Consider the following 22,631-nt stretch of genomic DNA (forward strand, 5'->3'; position numbering starts at 1 on the left):
TAATTAAAACAGAGGAGTAAAGACTGCTGTTTATGTTTTCTTGGCATCATAAAACTTACTAACTTCTTAGGAGCTATAATATCACATATTAAAATCCTAGTTAAAGGCATGCTTGATTCCCAGCTTCCAAAGCTCACACGTGGGTATGCCAGCTTCAGCTCATGGCTTGAGGAAGGACACAGTGAGGCTGTGAGCCCCATCTCCTCCCATGACACTGGGGTTCAGCCTTCCCTGTTCCTCTCCCTGTTCCTCTGCTGGGAGGAATGGGGCTGTGGGCAGAGGGAGGGATGCGTAGAGACATTTCAGCTCTTCCAGACACTGACCACTGCTGGAGCAGGACAGCATCACACACACAAGGAAAGGCAAGATTCTCGCTGTGCAGCTCATGCAAAAACCAACAGGAGCATCCCTACATCCCTATCCTCAATTGCGTGTCTCCAAAACCAAAACCTTATTCCATAACCCTCAGCTGTGAAAATCTAGTAGGTGATCCTAAGGATATAAAACCAACCCAAGCTGAAATGCAGATGTTGGTATGGTGCACACAGCATGATTTAGTTTAGATAAAAGAAAAAAGATCCTCAAGGCCATCCCTCGCATCGCTCTCCCTATAACATTTTCCTAACCAAATAATGATGGTTTTGGATCTTTCCCAAACCTTTTGCTTATAACACTGTCATCTTAGCCAGACAGACAATTCAGAGAAGTTGCCATAAAATACTCATTGAATTATTTTGAAAAGTCCATTGCCAAGAATGGGTTTTGTATCAAGTCCTGGTATAAAATGTTTTTTATTATTATTATTATTATTATTATTTTTGTATTTGTGAGCTGCATTACATTTTAGGTTCCTTGTGAATGTTTCATTAAGGGGTTCCAGGCACATTAAAATTTTGGCCTGCACCAAAAGGCAATAACTAACTCGTATGCATTTGAAAAATACACAACAAATGTGGTATTCAGGGGGCAGCCTTCTTTCAGTCCAGTTCCCTCCATCACTTATTGATGTGAACAAACCTCAATTCATCCTGAGCACGTGCCTGGGGTAGAGAAGAAGTTTATTCACTCTCCACTGCTGATGGGGATGCTTCAGCCTTGCACTGCTCAGCTCGTCCTCATGTGTCCATAGGGGCACCTGGCATCATAATCCTCACCTTCAAGAGGAACACCAACCCACCATCCTCATCCTGAAGAACACTGAATTTTCAGATCTTCCAACATGCACTTATTTTCCAGAAAATTCAGCTGACTTTAAGACATTTTACTCAGCGCTGATATTGCTCATGTTGTCACAACAACCTCAGAAGCAAAAGCACTTTTTCTGGCTAAGGGAATTTGTTATTTGTTTATTTTGATGACACTGTATCTGCTTCTGAATTGGTGCATGAATGGTGAAAAAGGGAGATCTTTTCTGCTTTCAAAGGTTAAAATGCTTGCTGCAAAGCCCAGCCCCTAGAAGATGAAATCCATGCTAGAGTACCTCTCCTATGAAGAAAGGCAGAGGGAGTTGGGCTTGTTTAGCTTGGAGAAGAGAAGGCTCTGGAGAGACCTCACTGCAGCCTTCCAGTATTTGAAGGGAGTTTACAAGCAGGAAGGGAAATAACAGGACAAGGGGGAATGGCTTAGAATGGAGATGAATTCTTTGCTGTGAGGATGGTGAGCACTGACACAGGCATTTAAGGCCAGGCTGGATGGGGCCCTGAGCAGCATGAGCTGGTAGGTGGACTGCCTGTATGATACTGGGGTTTTCTGGGGAAAAACAAAACCAAAACCAAAACAACAACAACAACAAAAAAGGGAAATTGGGAAGGGAAGAGAACAGAACTCATTTTGATAAAATAAATGAGAGACAACATAGATGAGAGAAGGTTGGAAGAAAAGAAATGGGGATTTACACAGAGACCAAGACAAGACCACCAAAAGCAAATGGCCGAGAATATGTGTGCCCAAGCATGCAGGTTGAAAGAAATCCTAGAAGAGCTCCCTTCCAGCTCTCTTCGGTCCCCTTGAGTGCCATGAGCTCCCTTCAAGTTCTGTTTGCTCTCCTTGGTGCTGACAGAAAGAACAGTAAGTGATAAAATGCAAAAAAAGAGGTCAACATTCCAATTACAGAAGCAGAAGTAGTTAGGAGCTAAACAAGAACTTCCTTCCCACCTACAGCAGACAGACCTATTCACACTCAAACGGTTTTGAATGCACTTTCAGCCTTTTCTAATATAGAGCTTCTGTACAACAATCACATTTTCAAGCCAGCATTCTGGGTTCAGTCCACAGCTAGAAATTTTATATTTATTTTTCAGCCAATAGCTTGAACATGCTCACTTCTATAAGCACGTTATTTATTAATCAACATGATAATGTGCAATAGTCCAGCACAACTGCAAGGCTTTTTTCCTGTTATCTGAACCATTTTCATTAATTGTTTTATAATCACTAATAAAAATGAGGGTTTTTTGTAGAAGAAGAGCTCTGCCTTTTTTGTGTCTCCCACCTGTACTCCCAGCTGGGCATCAGGTTGGTTTTAATTTTTAAATACAGTATCTAAATCTCCTGTTGTACGCCTGTTTGTGTGAATAATACATCAGTGTATTTGATCAGCAATTATGACCTCTGCTCTTAATTTTATCATGACAGCTACAACCATGCTTAACACTTGATGTCTGCAAAAAGATCGAAAGGGGAAAAGCAACTGCTGGAGCCCAGGCTTCCATCCTTCCTACATCTCTGCTCACAGCCTGTGTCCACACAGGGGCACCTCGGGCTGCTCACCTTCTTACATGGAGGATGTGCCTGGCTCTGACTGGAAGCACATATGCCTGGGCTGTATCTATATATATAGATATATGTATATATGTGTAATGTATGTATATATCATAGAATCATAGAATCATGGAATTACAGAATGGCCTGGGTTGAAAAGGACCACAATGATCTTCTAGTTTCAACCCCCTGCTATGTGCAGGGTCGCCAACCACCAGACCAGGCTGCCCAGAGCCACATCCAGCCTGGCCTTGAATGCCTCCAGGGATGGGGCATCCACAGCCTCCTTGGGCAACCTGTTCCAGTGCCTCACCACCCTCTGTGTGAAAAATATATGTTGATGGAAAAAACATCTCCATGTACCTGCAAAGGAAAAGGCACTGGTGCCTGCGCTGCAATGAGAATTCACAGTCACCGCATTACTCCTAAGTATGTTACTAATGAACAAATAAATGCATATTAAAAACCACTGGTCTCAGGGCCATGAAAGGACAGTGTTGGCTGGATGTTCCTGTAAGCTGAACAGTGAGTCACACTGCCAGTCAAAGAGGCCACCCTGCTGCTGTGTGAATCATAGAATCATCATTACAATTGGAAAAGACCATTAAGATCAGCTAGTCCAACCATCAGTCCATGACCATCATGCCCACTAACCACATCCCTCAGTGCCACGTCTACACATTTCTTAAACACTTCAAAACCTCACCAGAGCAGGTAAGAGTTGCTTACCCCAGCGAAATCTCTCACTGCACTTGAACAACTCAGAAAGCTGCTCTCAGGTCAAACACGGCCTGCAATAAGCGTTAAGTGTTCATTCATCCCTTCTCCCCTCAGAAAGCACCAAGAGCAGCTTCCCCACTGCCCCCAGCTCTCTACAGAGCCTGCCTATGGCCATATCCTGTGAAATGTGAACCGAAACATAACAGAATGTCCTGACAAAGAATAAAGCTTTGAAAGATGGCCTACATACTGTGACACTAAAAGTGATTTATGGGGTTACCCAAACGAATGGAATTTATTGTAGAGCCTCTCTGAAACAACATTAATTTTTATGATAATGCTAACAGTAACCTAGGAGGTGCCTAGGAGCCCTTACTGTCCAGCAATGCTTCCTGCCTGAAGGCACTAAAGGAATTTCCACTGTAAACATGTTTACTAACAGGATTCCTAATATGCCAGCTCTTTACTGCATGTAGTATCTCAAGCCATGTTTACGGGACCAGGATATTTATGTTTTGATGTGTGCTTCCCTTAAGCAGCCTGTGTGTACGTGAGCATGTCTATGTGTGTGCGTTTGCCCCAGCCAGGATCAACCCAGCACTCCCCTCCTAACTCCCTGCAAACAGGAATTACGTCTTTAACCTCTTTGTTCTTGTGTACATGCTTACCATAACAATCCCAGAAACCTCTGAAAAAGGCCTTCTATCATCCTCACACATCCTCCTTTCAGGACATTTTGGGGCACACAGGGTAAAGCTGCCCAGAAAAGCTGTGGGTGCGGTGGAACCCCAGCTGAGTTAAATGATAAATTGAATTCTTCAGGTACTCCTGTGTTATCGATGCACTGCAAGATCTCTGTTCTTTAGTATACGGAGATTATCACCTCATAGGACAAGCCAAACACCAGCCAACCGAATTATAAAGTATCTTTACAAATATCCTGGATATTCAAGAACTGCATGCCAACACAGACATCTTGCTAAAGTGAAAAGAGCTTTTTTTTTCCTTTATAAAAAAATAACTTATTTTCTCATGCCTAGATCTGTCCTTCACTTTCATCTCCAAAGGATCCAAGCAATGCAGATCACGAAGGAGCTCTAGCAAAGTGCTAACAATTTTTTGTCTCCCAGTCACAAGGTACTGAGGCCATCTCAAGGACTCTGGGCAAAAGAACAGGATTTCATCATCCATCATGCAAAGGAGATGCTGTAGTCGCCCCCTCCTTGGACATGCTGGCAGGTGGGCTCTCAAGACCGTTTAGAGCCCTTCCCCTTTCTTTTCACAGGCAGAACTGAAAGAGGCATTTATTTCCCTCCTCAGCAGCCACTTTCTCTAGATCTGACATCTCTGAGCACCGTGCCTGATCAGATAATGAATGTTTACATGTGACAGTCAGTGTTTGCAAACTGCCCCATTGTTCCCAGCCTCCAGTGGTGAAGCCCCAGTGCCCATCAGGACAAGAGAGCAACAGTAGAGGAAGGAAGGGTTTCCTTCCTGATGAGAACAGCCCTGATTAAATTGGAGATGGGGTTAACTACCCATTCAAACATATACACACAAAACACTGAAACAGATTGTCTGGCTCTGCATTGTATAATATTATCTAATCCCAAAGAACCATGTTAGTCAAACTGTGCCAGATGATGCTGCAGTGCTGGCAACCCATCAGCCAGAGTAATGATCACAAACTGTACTTTATCTCTTGTCCCTCTGGAAGAACATCCACTCTGTTGCCAGCCTGAGGTTTACCTCAGCCTCACTGCAGTTCCTTGAACACACAAAGTTGGTGGAGCTCTAATGAAGATTGGGGCTGGTTTGCTGATCACAGAACAGGATGTATTTTATTAACAGCTGATCGTCCTTAGCTGTAGAGTTTGTATCTTCAGCAGGAGTGGATTCTTTGAATTCCTGTGCCATGGCACTGGCACTGGTTAGGCACTTGACAGCATGGTTGATGTGAAGATCTGCTGTAAAATCTGAGGGATGTCTTTGGTATCCATGGCAATAAAGGAGCGTCCTGCTGGCAGAGTCCTCTGCAGCCTGCAATGCAGAAGGAGGGACAAGGCAGAATTACCATTTCCAATTACATCCCCTACTACAAGCAGGAGCTCCTTCAGAAGGAACGTTTTCCTCCTGAATACCTCGCCAGCACATGTCATTTGTGCTGCTGTCACTGTGCAATTAAAGGCTTGGGAAAGCAGCAGTGGGAGGAAGGACTGAATGCAGTTGGGTCACAGGTCCTTCCAGCAAGACAAGGCTATTTCTAGTTTTTATTCACATCCCCTTTCTGACATGCATAACATTCATTTTGATTAAGGTACCAAGTGTCTCGACAAGGTATTAACCCATCTGGTGTTCTGATGGCATCAAGACACATTCTCCAGAAAGGCAGATATTTACTTACTCTAAATACCCTGGTTTGATTGAACTCACAGCTCTTTCAATTCAACACATCGAGTGATTCTAAATGCGCTCTTTGTATTTCCTCTTCTAGACCACAGCAGATTAGATGGACAGATATTTCTCTGCAAATATTAGCCTGACACATTCTTATTCACAGCTTAACCTCCCTTAACAAAAAAACTAAACAAGACGTACTTCGCTAAATCCATCTCCCTCATGTCCAGCCAGCAGGCTTGGAAGTGATTTTCTCACTGCTTTTTAAACAGGTTTTAGTTTATGCTCTGCACCATTACTCCAATGATAAGTCAAGCCAAACTTTTAAAGTGAGTTTTTAAAAAGCTGCTACAAAGAATTTGCTTGTCCTTCCCCCACAGCAGTTACAGGAAGGCTTTGTCTAATGCTGCCCTTACACATACACAGATGCATCTTAGTGACAGCATTGTGTGCATTTTCCATTCCCAGTGAACTCGGCAATTACAAGATCTCTCCTTACACAGCAGGATATGGTCAATGCTTTTTTTTTCATTTATTACTAGCAGATGTATAAGGGCATTCTGTAACTGTAATCTGCCAGAATGGTGGTATTTTACAGTGCACAATGCAGCTCTGATGCACAGACCTGCAGACTGGGTTAGTGCTGGCAGTGCAGCTGTAGCTTTCAAACTCCTTCAAACCTTTGCTGATTGAAACTACATACTGAGGGCCAGTTCCCTCTGGGGCATGCCTCACTCTCCCCCTGTCAAAAACATGATCAGAAGCAGAAAGAGCAGTGTTATTCTTTGTGGCTGCAGCTTCCTGTTGTGTGTACCGCTCCTCAGTGGACGTGGAACATCAGCTTGGGCAGAATTTCCTTATTTTCCCTGTACCCTGAGAGTTTCAAGTAGAATTATGTAATAGCACTAAGTGCAAGCGTATTGGCTCAGACCCTCCAAAGAATTTAGGTCTCTAACACAAGGGGAATATCTGTGTCAAATTTTTGGAAGCTTTAAAGACCTCTGAACTCCAGCTTTTCTTGCTTGCATGACTCCTGCTAGGCCAATATCCATTCACATCTTACACCAGTCACTTACAAAGGAATGATGTCTCTGCCAAATCCTCCAGGAGGAAAGACTCAGGTGTCCCTTCAGATGCTCAGAATGCTCTGGACCAGCAGGCCACAAAGGAGGGTTGCAAGGACCCACGAACCAATCTCCTCCTTGACACAAGATTTGCTTCTTTCTAATACATCAAAAACTACAGTGGAGAGCACCAGCACGGACAACTATAACTACCTTCACTGTATTAAAAGCATCTCAGCACAGCTGAAGCTGGCAGAGGGACCCTCTGGGTCCCTCTGCTCCATCCGCTGCCCCAGCAGGGACACCCAGAGCAGGGTGCCAAGGGCCACATCCAGGTGGCTCTGGGAGGTCCCCAAGGAGGAGATGCCATACTTCTGGGCGGCCTGTGCCAGTGCTCCATGACCCGTCCAGCACAGAAGTGCTTCCCACATGCTGTTTTCTTCTAGCACAGTTTAGCTTTATGATGAATGGAAACAGTTATATTAGGAATATAGTAAAAAAAAACAACCTTACCTATCTGCCTGGTCTCCTAAAGACCCTATAAATATGGCAAAAGCATTGACTTGTGTGTTGGTGGTCAAGACCTGGGCAAATTTTGATGGTTCAATGCCGTATCGCTCCAGATTTGCATCACTCAAGACGATAACAAAATACTCATCAGCATCCTCCTTGGCAATTTCCCGAATGGCGTGCTCAGTGCCTTCCAAGGTGTGATCTCCACTCATGCAGAACTGAGCATGAGCATGCATGACCTGTGTGCACAGCATAGCCAAATGCAAATATGTAAGAGGACTTCATGAATAAACATTTATTTTGGCATGGAAGGAAGCAAATATTCGTTTATGATGTATTAAGGGATGCACGTTCAGAATTATGGCACTGCATCAGATACCACAGAAGATGCAGCTTTTTATATGTAACATGCTGCATTACATGGTGAATCACACACAGACAGAATTAGCACTCAAAGGAGTGCAAAATACTTTGATAAGCTGCAGTCTGAGTGCTTTTATTGCTATATATTTCAGAAAGAAAAGAGGGCTTAGTTTCTTAATTCTGCTCCCACCTGTTTATAATTTGCACTGGACTTTCAAGTTCTAACAGTGTCACGGTTAGTATCAAATATCTGACTCCTGACAGTGGCAGCAAGTTTCACAAATGCTGAAACACTTTGTTTGAGGTTTTATGACATAAATACACTGCATTGATGAAGCTGCTACCTATGCAGAGAGCAAGGAATTTTAGGTGCTAGAAAATCCAGCCCTTCTAACCCAAATATTTTACAAATATTTTTTGAAGGAAGCTCACAGTTAAACTGTATCAAGCTGCCAAAATAGCTAAATCCTGCAATACACTTGATTATTATTATTATTTTTTTTGCATACTATTGCAGTAAAATGTTGATAAATACCCTCATTTTGCAATTGTGATTTACCATGTTTTCAGTCTACCATGTACCACAGTAGCAGCAGGATACGCTTTCCCACTGCTACTGTGACATGTTAATTCCTGAAGGTACAAGGCTAAACTAATGACCTGGCATCCCCTTATGGTTCAAATTATCCATGCTAGTAGCATCCCCCCATATTCTTTAGGTAGGACTATGTATATCACTGTATAATGTTTGGAACTTCCTATACCCCTTGATAAGCAGTCAAAATGATACATTTATGACATAGCAGATGAGAATAAGGCAAATCTAAGCTCCATTATTTTGGCACAATCTCTGACAGGCTCTGCTTCAGCTTGCTGCCTTCTTATCTGTCTTTTATCTCACTCTAATGCTTTGTAGTCATAAAATCCCAACATAGGTTGTTAGTAGGATTTACCTTAAGAATCTCTAATCTTTGCTTATTGTTCTTTGGAATTTTCCCACTCTCAACCAAGGTGATGTTGTAGTCATCTCCTGAATGTCCAACAATATCATACTGCAAGAAAGAAGATTTCATCAGTTATCTGTTAGTCACACGTGGTCTGTGGGTCACAATGATACAAGATAGATCAGAGGTGATTTCCTTTCAACAAGAAAACCTGAATGCTCTATACTGCTCACGTTTATGAGCTGCTGAAGGGAACTACTTGCAGCTTCTCACTGACATGAAAACATGGGAGAGAATCACAAAATAATGGAACAGCTACTTATTTCTATGGCCCGTTCTTTTACCTCACTCCACCAACTGCAGAGCGGTGATGCACAAGATCAAGACCTTGCCCTCTCACACTGTCCACTCTTCTCTTTTTAAGCAGCCGTTTTCTTTCTCTTGGGCCCAACAAACAGTGCATTGTTTGAGAGCAGCTCAAATGTCAGATTAATTGTTTTCGTGACCTCATTCTGCTCTGAAAAAAAAAAAAAGCACTGCCAGCCTTCTTTTTTTGTAAATCAGCATTCCCTATGGTTGTGTGTTACTGACCAGAACCATTGCTAAATGTATGTAGAGCAGTGAATTCTAAGAGGCTCTGCTGTGTGTACAGCATTCCCTCCAGAAAGAGGCTGCATGTAGAGCTGTGCTAATTCAAATATCTCACTGAACAAACAATGTTATAGTTGGAAGGCTTTTGCTTTATGTGAGAGTTACATGAAAACCAAGACAAGCTGAGTTATGGCAAGGTCCTGCCCTACCCTTTGTGTTGTGAATGTGGCAATCACCCCAAGGGAGAATTCAGCTGCAGGACAAAAGTGGATTTAAGAGCTGTCTGCACCAAGTGATGGAGCACAGTGCATGGATCCTGAGCCTGGAGAAACCCTCAGTGTCCCACAGCTAGTGTGACCTGCCCCTGGAGCATGGACATGCCTTTTCTCCCCCCTGATCAGCGGGTGCTGAACTGTCTCTCAAGGAGCTCTTATGCAATATTTTGCCTTTTTGTTACCTTCTATTCATGCAGTGCTTGGAGGTCCCTGGCAGGTTCACTATCCCTAATTTCTACATAATCATGTGGTGAAAGGTCTTGTCCTTAAAGTCATTCTGTCTTTTCTTTCCCATTGAAGATAATTTTATTTGGTGCAAGTTTGTGGAGATTAGAGAAACAGCATTCAAAAGCTCTTTCAATTTGTTTCCATTTAGTGAATTTACTTGAAAATATATAAAGATTAAAAGAAAGCTATAGCAGATGTAATATTTCTAAACATGACACCTCCCTCTGCAAAGCAACACACGTGCCACACACTATAGGTGTGCTACACCCAGGGTCAAACTGTTTCAGTACAGCCTCACACAACCCAGACTTTCTTCCTCTGAAAATCACCGAATCACAGAATGGCCTGGGTTGAAAAGGACCACAATGATCATCTGGTTTGAACCCCGTGCTATGTGCAGGGTCACCAACCACCAGACCAGGCTGCCCAGAGCCACATCCAGCCTGGCCTTGGGCTCCAGGGATGGGGCATCCACAGCCTCCTTGGGCAACCTGTTCCAGTGTGTCACCACAAAAACCTTTATACAATCTTGTTTCCAGGTGTTCCCACATCATTCTGTTCCATTGGCTCCAGCTCCTGTTCTCAGCTTGTCCATGTCTCGTATTTGCCACCCAGCCTCATGTAAACCTTCCTGTCTGCCACACACTTTCTCTTCAAAATGTCCATTTGCTTGTACACCCTTTCCTCACCATTAACTCTTCAGACTCTCTTTCCTGATGAATATTTACACGGTGTTTCTGTTGTCCCCAAATTGGGGTCCTTCCAGAGAAAAGATAATAGTAAATGAAAAGACACCAATTTTGAGAAGATTGTTAGGATTACATTCAGCACTCTTTGTAAAGAATACGAGACTAAACCAAGAACTTAAAGAGCACACGGAGCATGCACGTGTATTGTTTTACAACAGTATTGAAATCAGAGGAACTAAATAAAGCACTGGCTCAATGGAGCAGAAAATATACAGCACTAATGTGGTTCTTATGTAACGTCCACAGATCTTCAGGGTAGGCTCTTAAATTATGAAACCCCGCACATCCTGTGCTGAACAGTTCTTATTACCCTTAAAATCAACAATGTGATTATGGAAATCCATGTGCTGTCTTTCTCCCTTGCAAAAAAGAAGTTTGACTGCTTTATAGTGGGATCCTGCCCAGCATTTCATGGGCTTCATCTCCAAGGTCTTTGTAGTCAGGCAGAGCTCATGGGAGCAGGCAGTGCTTTGCTACTTGGGAACAGCATTTTGGTTGTTGGCACACCGTGATGGGTGGATTTCATCTTGAGAAGGTTGGGTTTGAACTTGGTCTGACAGCCTGTGCGAAAGGGACGGCTCTAAGTCTGGATGTGGCTCTGGGCAGCCTGGTTTAGTGGTTGGCGACCCTGCATATAGCAGGGGGGTTGAAACCAGATGATCTTTGAGGTCCTTCTCAACCTTCTATGATTCTAGGATTCCAACTCCTGGTTCAAATCCCATGGATTTACCCCCTCTGCATTTCTGCACAAGGAGGGAATGCAGAGGCTGGATACTATAATGCAAACTATTTCAGGTGTGCACAGCTGTTCACCCGGGAACATCAGGTCCTGTCTGCTCTGACCTTGGCCACCCATTCATTGTTTTCTGCGTGTGCCCATGCATGCATGTGAGTACATATATTTAACAGATGTTATCTGTTTTCTTGTTTCCTTGCCAACAGTTCACCAAGCTGTTTATGATTTGTTACAGAAGTGCAGTCAGGCAGCAGGAAAGAAGTACTTTCTCACTTCCTCCTGGCTGCTGCAGGCTGGGTCAAGCGGAGCCTCCCCAAAAGCAGAGTCAAACCCTACCTTGCCTATGCTGTGCTGCAGTCATCAGCCCTACCTCGTGCTGCCCTTCGCACCCCTCTCATCTCCCTGAAAGTCAACTCAGGGACCAGAAGTGGCCAAAAGCTCAATAAGAGCTCTGGGGAGCTGTGAAGCCTGATGAGTATTCATCCAGGCTTTCTTTCTCCTTCTAACTTGTGTTCTAATAAAACAAACCCTTAGTGTTCAGTGCTCTCCTGCTGTGAAAGGACAGCTACAGAGCCCTGGCCAGCTGGGAACCTCAACTACTAAGGGCACGTGCATGCTTTCTTAAAACCAGAGGCACTTTTCCTTGCACTTGCAGTGGGGCCAGAACACAGCTAAAGAGAAGCACAGAGAAAGAACCTCTGAGAAGCAAAGATCCACTGCAGTTTTCTCATAAATCCCCTTGGAGAATTTACAAGGATAAATTTAAAAGTGAGTGATGAGCTGTGATATGAGCTTAATGGAACAGAATTTTGTTTTGTTTTGTTTTGTTTGTTTTTCACAAAACAGTGCAAGTACAGGCTCTCAGGACAAATCTAGCAGCAAAATATTTGTTTGCTACAGGGCAGGCTTAATTGAATTAATATATTGTTGTGTACACTGGCTTGTTTTCTGATAGCCTCAGGTACACTGAGCCAAGAACTGCTCCGTTCAGCTCTGGGTACCCAACATGTAAACACAGTTTCTGCAAGTACCTTAATTTGACCATTCTTTCTCACTGGTTAAAACCACCCCTGCTCCGTGGCTACATTTGGCTCTGAATGGATGGCTGCTGCTGGATAACATGTAAGACTACGTCTTCTGCAGCTGCCGTACTGAAAGCTGAACGAAGATGCATGCTGGATGTAAAAGGCAGTGGGAATTAGACAGGCCTCTCCTGGAAGGCCACATCTTTACAAACTGATCTCTTCTTTGGACAACATTGAACATTTTTAAAATTTTATTTCAAGTCCTCTGTTCGTTATTTAAAGGAAACTACTCTGCCAAGCATGTGAAACATTTTTTCTTTTCCTGAATTAAGAGTAATGAGGTAATTAGGAGTAATAAGATATGAGGTAATAACAGTAACAAGAAATTATAGGTAAATTCTCCAAATGGAGAATGCTGAACTTGGCTTACAAAATCTGCATTTTTTCCTTTCATACCGCTACAAATACGATTTCAAGCTTTCCCTCCCAGTTATGTAACATGCCATTCATTGAACCACTTACCATTTTGTAAAGGCTTCATAAAATTGCCACTGTGCAATTTACTGGACATGCCTCCTAAATCTGCTGTCGTGCGCGTAAATGACAGTAATTAGGGATGATATAGAACCAGATGGTTTACATGACAGACATTACACTCTCCCTGCTATAACAAAGAATGAGCTGCCCCTCTGTGCATTTTCAAATAGCTGACATGTACAATGAGGCATACAAAAGACGTCAGAACTTCAGTCCTGCAAAGCAACTTGCTTATTATAACTTACAGACAAGTAGGATATGTACCCACACATCTGACTGGGTCAGGTGAATTTGTAGCAGCATATTTAACCTCCACCACTAGCATGAGATTGGGAACATGGCTTCTCTTACCTCAATCACTCCCACTCTTTTCTTTATTAAAGTAGTTCAGGGGAAGCGTGGATGAGATGACAACGAAGGAGGGCTTTGAAACATGGCTCTTAATTTAAATGGATTTCCTGACTGTAGGATGAGCCTCCCATTTCCCCCTTGACAAGGAATGATTCACTGCCTGCACTTATGGGAAATGGAAAGAGGCAGTTTGTTCTGCACAAGCATATAAAGCTGACAAGTACCTGCTGGCACTCTTCTGGCTTTAGCTGTAGATGTCCCTGTTCATTTCAGGGGAGTTGGACATAGCTAACCTGTGAGTGTTCCTTCCAACTTAAACAACTCTATGATTCTATCACATCATCACCTGCTTGGTACAGTCAGATACCCAATATTTAGCTTCTCTAGAAAGGATGAGGTTTTCTCTCTCTACCTTCTTCTCTACCAATCAGACAATCATCATCAGTGTTACCAAGGGATATTATGCATGGGCAAAGCTCAGCTGGCAGGACAAATCAACCCACCTCATACATTCACGACTTTATTTAGTGGAGAACAAACCAGGTACCAGTAGAAAAGTGATCTTGAACAAGGGCAAAGAATTGGTTTCAAGAGTTTGCACTGTGCTTAGATAATTGGAGTAGGGAATATTACTGTGAAAATCTCCTTTGAATGTTCCACTTAACAAACCTGATGGTTCCCCAGATTCAACACTTGTTATGCAAGAAATCCCTCAAACTCCTTGTTGGTGACAGTGGGATTGAATGCACCCTCAGCAGGTTTTTGCATGGCACCAAGTTGAGTGGTGTGGTTGACATGCTAGAGGGAAGCGATGTCATCCAAAGGGATCTTAAATGGCTTAAAGAGGTGGGCCCACATGAAGTGCAAGGTGCTGCATCTGGGTTGAAGCAATGCAATGAATAATCACAGGCTGAGCCTGTAGTAGATTTAGATTAGATTTTATGAATAAATTTTTCGTTATGAGAGTGGGAGGCACTGGAATAGGTTGTCCAGAGAAGTTGTTAAAGACTGGAGTTACTAGTATTTAAAAAAGATCACTGCACCTTACTCTCTGAAGACCTAATTACATTCATTAGAAACAGAGGAACTGGCATTCTGGTGTTCTGGTTATTCTGGTGTGTATTCTGGTTATCCCAGGTGTAGTAACTGCCATAGCAGACTAGACATGAGAAAAGCTATATTTTAGAGCTGGAGAGTTTAGAAATGCTATTTATTTTCATCAAAGAAATAACACAAGAAGTCCATCAGCACATGCCTGGGAGATTTCCGATACAAGTGAATCATGCAATTTTGGTTAAAATCTGCCTAATCACTGGATCACGTAAAGATAAATCTGACAACTTAATAAACAGCTTGATTTGTACTCATTTTTAGGGGTGATTTCAACAGCCAGTGAAGTTTAAGGCCACATCCTCTTTAGTATTCTCATCATCTTCAGGGAGCCTTGCAATATTTGTGTAGATATGCTCTGAGTGAATGAAATCCCAATGGGACAGCAAAGAGAGATACGGAGGAAGAAAAATACTTTTCTTCCCTTGAGCAAAAGCAGCTCTGAGGTTGACAGAGCTCATAGTAAACCTGGTCAGCCCCAAATCAAGCTGCTGTTACTGGCCCACCAAAGTCTTCTCTCTAGCGTGAAGAGCGTTTAAATGAAAGAGAGGTTGCTTAGAGCTGACTGAAGTTGAACAGATGTTGAAGCTGCAAACAACTTTTTCACCTTGCTATAACACTCCGTGCTCAGTTTTAAGTAACAAATTAGCCTTACAGCTCTCTTGACTCATAGATTGTGTGGATAACATTGTTCTGGTTTTCTTTTTTAATTCTGAAGTGGATGCTCTATGGACGTTTACAGTGGCATTCTGATGATTTCTGTGTTGTTCTCTGCTCTTTTGCTAATTATTTTTAGCATACAATTAACTTTTTGATGGCTGGTGGTCTCTGCGTTCAAAAAACCATGCAACATATTTACAAAGGTTCTTTTCAGAGCCCTAATAAATCACTCAGAGTGAGCATCAGTGGACAGCTTAGAGTTCCTCACTCTGCATTTAAAATCAGGATTGTCTTTTTCTATTTACAGTACTTTACATTTGATAGCCCAAACATCATCTGCCATTTTATTTCCCAGTCACTACTTACTGCCAGGTCTTTTTCTCCCACTTTTTGCCCTTTTTTTCCCAAATAATTTCATACAAATAGTAACTTCTGTCACTTGACTATCCATCCTCTTTTCCAAATCACTTACAAACATACAGAACATCACTGGGAGTGGCACAAATTCTAATGCAGTTTCACCAGTGACCTTCCTTTACTTCCATACTCTGAAAAACGGCCACTTACAGTTGTCTGTTTTCATTAGTTTAAGCTGTGTTCATTTCTCTAAGAGCTTTCCCTTTTACTTCTAAAGCAGTTCTATTTCTGTATGAACCGATGGTGAGGGACCTTTTGACAAATGCTTTTGGCCAAGGAGACAGTCAACAAACCTTGCCTGTCACATACATATAGATGCTTCAGATGCTTCACTTTCCTTTTAAAAGCCATGTTGACTCTGCTCCAAAATATTATATTTATCCATGCATCCACTGCTTTCGTGGATGATCCTGCATTTAATAATACTAATATGCATATCGTTCAGATACTCCTGATTTACCAAATACAATCACTTTGTATAATTGCACTTCCCCCATTAGCATTTGTTATTAACATTGCTGTTATCAGCAAGCAGGACCTATATGAGCAGCTGACTCCTTTCCCATTTCCTTCTTAATTACAGTTGAGTTCCCACATAACCTCTCTAGGCTACTGTACAAACTCAATGTTACAGCATTTTTTCTCCAATAGGAATGCAGACAGAAGCTCACTCTCTCCCCTGCCCATTTTCATGACATTGGCAGGAATTGAATATTTTTGGGAACTCAACCACTGATTCAGATTTGTTAGAAGTTGGACAATGCGTTCTGAAGTTGAAGGGCAAAAAAGCATGACTGACATAGTACGACAGCACGAGCTTTTACTTAGGAAAGTGGGCTAAAGACATACTGCTTGTCTCATCTTACAGCCTCTTCTCTTACAATTGCAAGACTGAATGATCATTTTTAGAAGATATTCTAGGAGGATAACTATATGTTGTGTTCTTCAGAGGAGATTCTACGGAAGAACAGTAAGATTATGCTATCAGAGGAACAAGACAAACCTGACTGAACTGAATTTGGACTAAGCATTACACTAATCTTTACTTAGAAGATTTTACATTTTGTTCTGATGCATTTTATGTCTCATGATTTAGATACTCTTCAGTAAAGACATCTGTATTTTTCCATGAAACACTGAGTTTGTTGAGAATAAATTCGATTGTCCATTTCTGCCATTTTTAAAGATAAAGAAAAATGCCTGAGGCATTGTTTAGGTTGACACAGACAAAAAAGAGCACAAAATTTACTGACATTTCCTTTGCAGGCTGCCGTTAAATAACATTCTGGACCCAGTGTCTTTCAGCACAGTAAATGGTTTTCTTGCTTTCACAACTGATGGACAAATAAGTTTGGTCCTTCTCCATCACCAAGCACTACTGTCCGTACTCTGGGATGAGATGGAAAGGCTGGTCATTTCTGCATGTCCCTAAGCTTATATTTACCTCTGTTCTACAGTCTTAAGTATTTCCGTTCCAAGAAACAAATTAATCGATAAATGCAGAAGAAGGCAGCATATTTCAGCAAAAATTGGAGTCTTAAATTGAATTCTCCCCTGCTGAAGCATGTAATGTTTCTCATCCATTCACTAGTATTGTTTTTCAGTTTGCCAGAAACAGATCAGTGCCTTTATTTCCTTGCGAGAATGAATAATGTCCTTTGGCTAGACTGACCGCTGAAACACTTTTTCCGCTGTTCCATATAGTCTGTGCAATAACCACAGACCTCCTAGCAAAGCTGTAATTACCTTGAATTTGTGCTCATAATTCTCAAAAGCTTCCAAGACCATGCAGACAGCCTCCATGGAGCGCTCCAGCCGTCTGTCGACCCCGTTGAAGCGGTACATGCTTCCAGAAACATCCACCACTAAGCGCAAGCGTTTAGGCTTCTGCTGGGGGCTCCCAGGCTGGCAAGCAAACACAGTAGAAAAGAAAATTACACACTACAAGTGGGAAACCTAAACATCACTATGGATAACACGCTTTGGAAAAAGAACCCTCCAGACTGAGCAAAGCACAAAACCTTTCTCTAGCAAGAACTGATTATTTTTCTTAAAAAAAGAACAAAAATATGTTAACTTTTTTCCTTTTTTTCCTGTGTTTCAAAGCAGTTGCCGACAGATACCTCAATTCATTCTTTCACTTCACCTTCAATGACTGGAAACAACATAGCTTTAAAAATTCCACACATGCTTGTCAGGAAAATACTTTTTCTGGTCTCATTTGTTATTTTTCTCATCTCAGAAAGAATATTCTCAACTTTTCTCAGTCTGCCAAAGCTCATAATGGAAATGTTCTTCCTTGGCTTACAATACTAACAGAGACCCCTAGAAGAAAATCTAATCTGCTGAGGTTTATAATATTTTAAGAATGTTTGAAATCTTGCTCTGTTTAACTACTAGACTTCTCTTCATTCTCATTCCCAAACCATTATTTTTTCCTGAAAACAACCTCCGTCTGTTTTAACAATTACTGGCACAGTACATTCCAAGGAGAGACTTTATACAGTGTGCACTGACATCAGTCTGGATACAAGTTAATGGCTATTAAATACGATTTGTCTAAAAACAGCCACGTTAAAAAACAGACACTTAAAACACTTCTATGAAGTCGAAAGAGCTGCCAGCATTTGGGTGCTTTACTCTTTCATTATTTTCTCAATGGACTGCTGTACCCTCACAGAACAGGGGGGCTGAGAGGATCCGTTAAATCCTACTCTTTTTTTTAAAGCAAAATTTAAATATATATATATATATTTACTGTTATGACTAACTATACATTATAACTGAACTGTCTACACTGAGAAAATGCACTTTGAGAAAAGATCAGAAATGAGAATCTAATCACTTCTCCTGCACTGGGAGACAGAATACCTTGCATATCATGGAAAAATAATAGATTCATACAATGCTTGTTTTTATAAAATTTTCAATGATGTTGTGGTCTACAATAGCAAAAAAAAAAAAAAGTTACATTAGTGAGAAAATCTTTTCCTTCTATTTTTAAGACGAACAAGCAGTTTTCTGATAATCAACTTCAGCACATATATATAAAATATAAAACAAGAGCACTAAACCTGTTGCACTGGATCAAAGCAAAGGACTGCTTAGATCAGCACCTCTCTGAGGGTGGCCAACAGCAAATGCATGGAAGATCATAGGAAGAGGTGAAGCAAATCTTCCATTTTGAGGCTGTCTCAGCAAAATCCTGATCCAGAGATAGTTCTTCTGAGTTTCTCATGTCTATACCAGTACAGCCACTAAGAAATTATCAATTCTTTTAGGCCCTCCCCTACTTTTCCCTACTACCTGTTGGATACTTACTTGCGGCTCAAGCTCTCCCCGCCGTTTATAAATGGCTTTCTCTCCTGTCAGCCCATCAATGATTTTGGTATCATCTAGTTCTCCAACAGCTTGGTGTCTCATCCATTGTCTTTCCTTACCCTTGGCCTACAACAGAAAAAAAACCCAAACCTTAATTCACTCAGTGATTTGAAGGTATTTCAAGCAATTTAAGACCTACTGTACGTGACAGGCATATGAACTTTCTTTGTTGTTACATGACATTTTTGGCAAAAGCCAATGAAACCTGAACACATTTTCATAGCTCCTTTCCTCTCTTTCATTGAAAGAAAAGTCAATACTGACAAAGAATACATTCCTCTGTAATTTTGTCCTCCTTAACATCTGATATGTGGGAGTTTACCTGTAGACTGTGGAAATATTAACCTTTTTTCTTGCAAATGTGCTGGAAATTTGAGTAACAAATCTGTGCAAAACTGTATGCAACCAGAGGGATATGCATAACTGGCAAATTTATTTCACACTCTCCATTCAAGTAACACAAGAAAAAAAAAAAAGGTGGCAGACTTCAAGGTAAAAATAAACTGCATTAAGCTTATGTAATAGTAAGTGGCTTCTTTTAAACCAACATTTGTAATACATTATTTTTCTATTTTAGAATAAAAATCTTGAAAATTGTGATACTCAAGAGATATTTCAATTAATTTTTTTTTTTTTCAGTTTATTTGAAAGAACATCACTTACTTACAACCTGCTTGTTGGAAATGCCTTACAGTCCAGTAACTCGAGTGTTCATGGAACTTCAGTACGTATAAACAAGCACAGAAGATTAGAGATTCAAATCTTTCAGATTAAAAAAAAATCTATTAAGAATACTTTAAATGGATAGCTTCATCATAGTCCTCATGTCACAAGGTCATCTAAAGATGGCAAAGAGTACATACATGTGCTCTAAGCCTTATTTCATTTCTGCTCAAATGTTCAGTTTGAAGTTGTTTATCCCTGTAGTAAGGCCAGCCTGGAAATACGATTTTAAATTTATATATGTATAATGCATTTGCATGCTCAGCAAAATTGCTGGTTAGCAGCTGGAGGTAAATCAAATATCCAGCAGGACACAAACTGCCTGAGACATTGGATCTCAGGAATGAAAATCAGTTGCTCTTTGAGAAGCAGGAAGTGTTACATTACAAATCCCCAGCAAACGGCAGGCCTGGGATTTGAGAGGACAAATCATTGCAATTTTGTACAGTCTGAGCAGTAAGATGATGGTTTCCTAAGGCTAAGAGAATCTTTGAAATTGCTTTGGTCAAAATTTATGAGGTTTTTCTTTTTAGCGCACATGGAAAAAGGCGTTTTGGATTACTGCCTATTGCCAATAGCTATTCAAAAGTAATGGACTAGTTATCTATGAAAATAAGTGTGCAGAAAGAACACAAAGCCACAGGGAAAACGTTTTGATTAATTCATTTTACAGTATCGAGTTAACGTAGCTGTGACAAGCACAGGTCTTTTTAATTACGTTATGTCAAAAGCTTTACAGATTCTTGCAGTACATGGAAGCCTCAGCCTCTTAGTGAATCACATGAGGCTAAAGGGTAAAAGATTTCTTAAGTTATGAATTCAATCACTTGTTCTCTCTGATAGATTTCAGTGGTGCTATGGCTAGCCCAGGTCTAACCACGTTTTGCAGTTGGGCATCCAGGAATTTGCTTCTACCCTAGCTTAGTAGTCTCCACTATCATTAACTACCCTTGGGATAGAGTTTGAAATCCCCTCTTCCATAGGCTTATTGATTCCCTTGTTGTCCTGGGAATTGTGTAACACTGCAAGAAGAGACCTGTAAATTCATAGAATCATGTCACAAAATCATAGAATGGCTCGGGTTGGAAGTGAACTTAAGAATCATCAAGCTCCAACCTCCCTGCCACAGGCAGGGCTGGCAACCTTCATATCTAATACTAGATCAGGCTGCCCTGATTCTAGATGACCCTTCCATGCTCCACTGAATTGCCACACCATAGGTGTTTTCTTGCTGTGAAAATCACAGTAGGATAACACATGGCAAATTTCAACATCCCAACTAATGATTTCTTTAATGTGCTCCTACAGACAATGTGTTCCGTGAGCAGAGCCTGTCTAAAGTGAATCATGACACTTCCAGGATGATGTGGATGAGAAGATTTTGTTCCTAATAATCTTAGTCACCACCATACTGGGACACAGATACAGTCTTAAGACTTCCTGAGGTCTTTAGCTTTGTCAAATGGTTTTTATTTGCTTCCTTTCAGTAGATAGGAGTGAGAAGCAACAGAAGACTATAAAGGTTCACGTAGATGAGGAAATTCTTAACTAGTCTCACTACAGTTTTCACTGAAAAAGATTTAGCTTTGGGGCTATTTGGTGTTCAAGGAACAGAGTGAGAAGAATATACTTTTTAATGATGACCATAATTAAAAATCCATGACTGTTTACCACATTATAAAGCTTATGCAATGTTCAGCTGATGAGAAAAAATAATAAAAAAAAAGAAAACAAAACTGAAATGTTATTAGAGAAAAACAGAGTTTACATTCTTCTCCTAATACAGGAAAGGACGCTGACAAAATCCGACTTAAAATCTTACCCAAATAATACTAAAATTATTTAGACTACTTAGCATCAGCCTATTCAGTGCAGAATTTAGAGAAAGGCCACTAAGATGATCAGAGGGCTGGAGCACCTCTTCTATGAAGACAGGCTGATGGAACTTTGTTTATTTAGCTTGGAGAAGAGAAGGCCCCGGGGAGACCTCATTGTGGCCTCCCAGTACTTGAAGGGAGCGTATGAACAGGAGGGGGAATGGCTGTTTATGAGGATGGATAATGATAGGACAAGGGGGAATGGTTTTAAACTGAGACAGGAGAGATTTAGGTTAGATATTAGGAGGAAGGTTTTCACACAGAGGGTGGTGACACACTGGAACAGGTTGCCCAAGGAGGCTGTGGATGCCCCATCCCTGGAGGCATTGAAGGCCAGGCTGGATGTGGCTCTGGGCAGCCTGGTCTGGTGGTTGGCGACCCTGCACATATCAGGGGGTTGGAATTAGATGATCATTGTGGTCCTTTTAAACCCAGGCCATTCTATGTTTCTATGATTCTATGAATTTCTAGGCATTTCTTTACAGAAAAAAAAAAAAACCCTTCTTCTTAAGTATTTGTGTTATAAAATGCACACACATGTTGCTGGTAAGTTTCAAAGTAATTTCAATATGTAATTTTCATAAACTTAAACAAATGACATGAACGCTTGAAGGATAAAAACAGACTCCTTTTCTAGAAAGGGCAAACAGTCCATTACATCTGCAACACTGTCACCAGTGCAATAATTCTTCTCACTGAAAGATATCAAAGGCATATTTTGAAGAAATTTTAGAAAATATAACCACGTTATATGTCTGTAATTAACACAGAAAAAGCTGCACATATGAAATGCTTGCATTTAAATATGTAATGCTATAGGGTTGTATGAAATACTTCCAGTTGTGGTCTCCATTTGTTTCTGGGAAAACTTTGTGTGCGTGTTCCCAGAAAAAACATAGTTGTTGAAAGCAGAAAACTACTACTGACAAGGCATGGGGTTTTTACCACTGTCAGCCCTCCCAACTGTCTTTATCACCCTACTGTCACTGCTTTTGCTGCTCTGACCTGACAATTCCCACACAGTCCAAACCAGTCAACCCCATTAGGCTCTGTGACTCAGGCCCAGGTTTGCCCAGTTCAAGTGTAAGTGCATAAAGGATGCTCAGAAGCTACAGGGTCAGTTGCTCCAGACTCCCCCTATAATTAATAAAAAGAGAAGTACTTCCAGAGGGCAAGTAATCTAAAATCTCAGGTCTTCCTGAGTCGCTGA

General features: G+C 41.3%; 1 protein-coding gene across 1 annotated transcript in view; it reads right to left on the bottom strand.

The window, feature by feature from the left end:
• Nucleotides 1-349: 349 nt before the first annotated feature.
• The window catches only part of VWA8 (von Willebrand factor A domain containing 8), a 182,792-nt gene continuing 160,510 nt past the window's right edge, over nt 350-22,631 (bottom strand). The window contains exons 41-45 of the mRNA XM_048932672.1: nt 18,762-18,887; nt 17,187-17,345; nt 8,771-8,869; nt 7,455-7,693; nt 350-5,520 (exon numbers count right to left, since the gene is read on the bottom strand). Coding sequence (XP_048788629.1) covers nt 5,412-5,520; nt 7,455-7,693; nt 8,771-8,869; nt 17,187-17,345; nt 18,762-18,887 — 732 coding nt within the window. The 3' untranslated portion in view covers nt 350-5,411. The remainder of the gene's footprint in view (nt 5,521-7,454; nt 7,694-8,770; nt 8,870-17,186; nt 17,346-18,761; nt 18,888-22,631) is intronic.

The sequence above is a fragment of the Lagopus muta genome, chromosome 1 (genome assembly GCF_023343835.1).
Source record: "Lagopus muta isolate bLagMut1 chromosome 1, bLagMut1 primary, whole genome shotgun sequence".
Classification (NCBI taxonomy): domain Eukaryota; kingdom Metazoa; phylum Chordata; class Aves; order Galliformes; family Phasianidae; genus Lagopus; species Lagopus muta.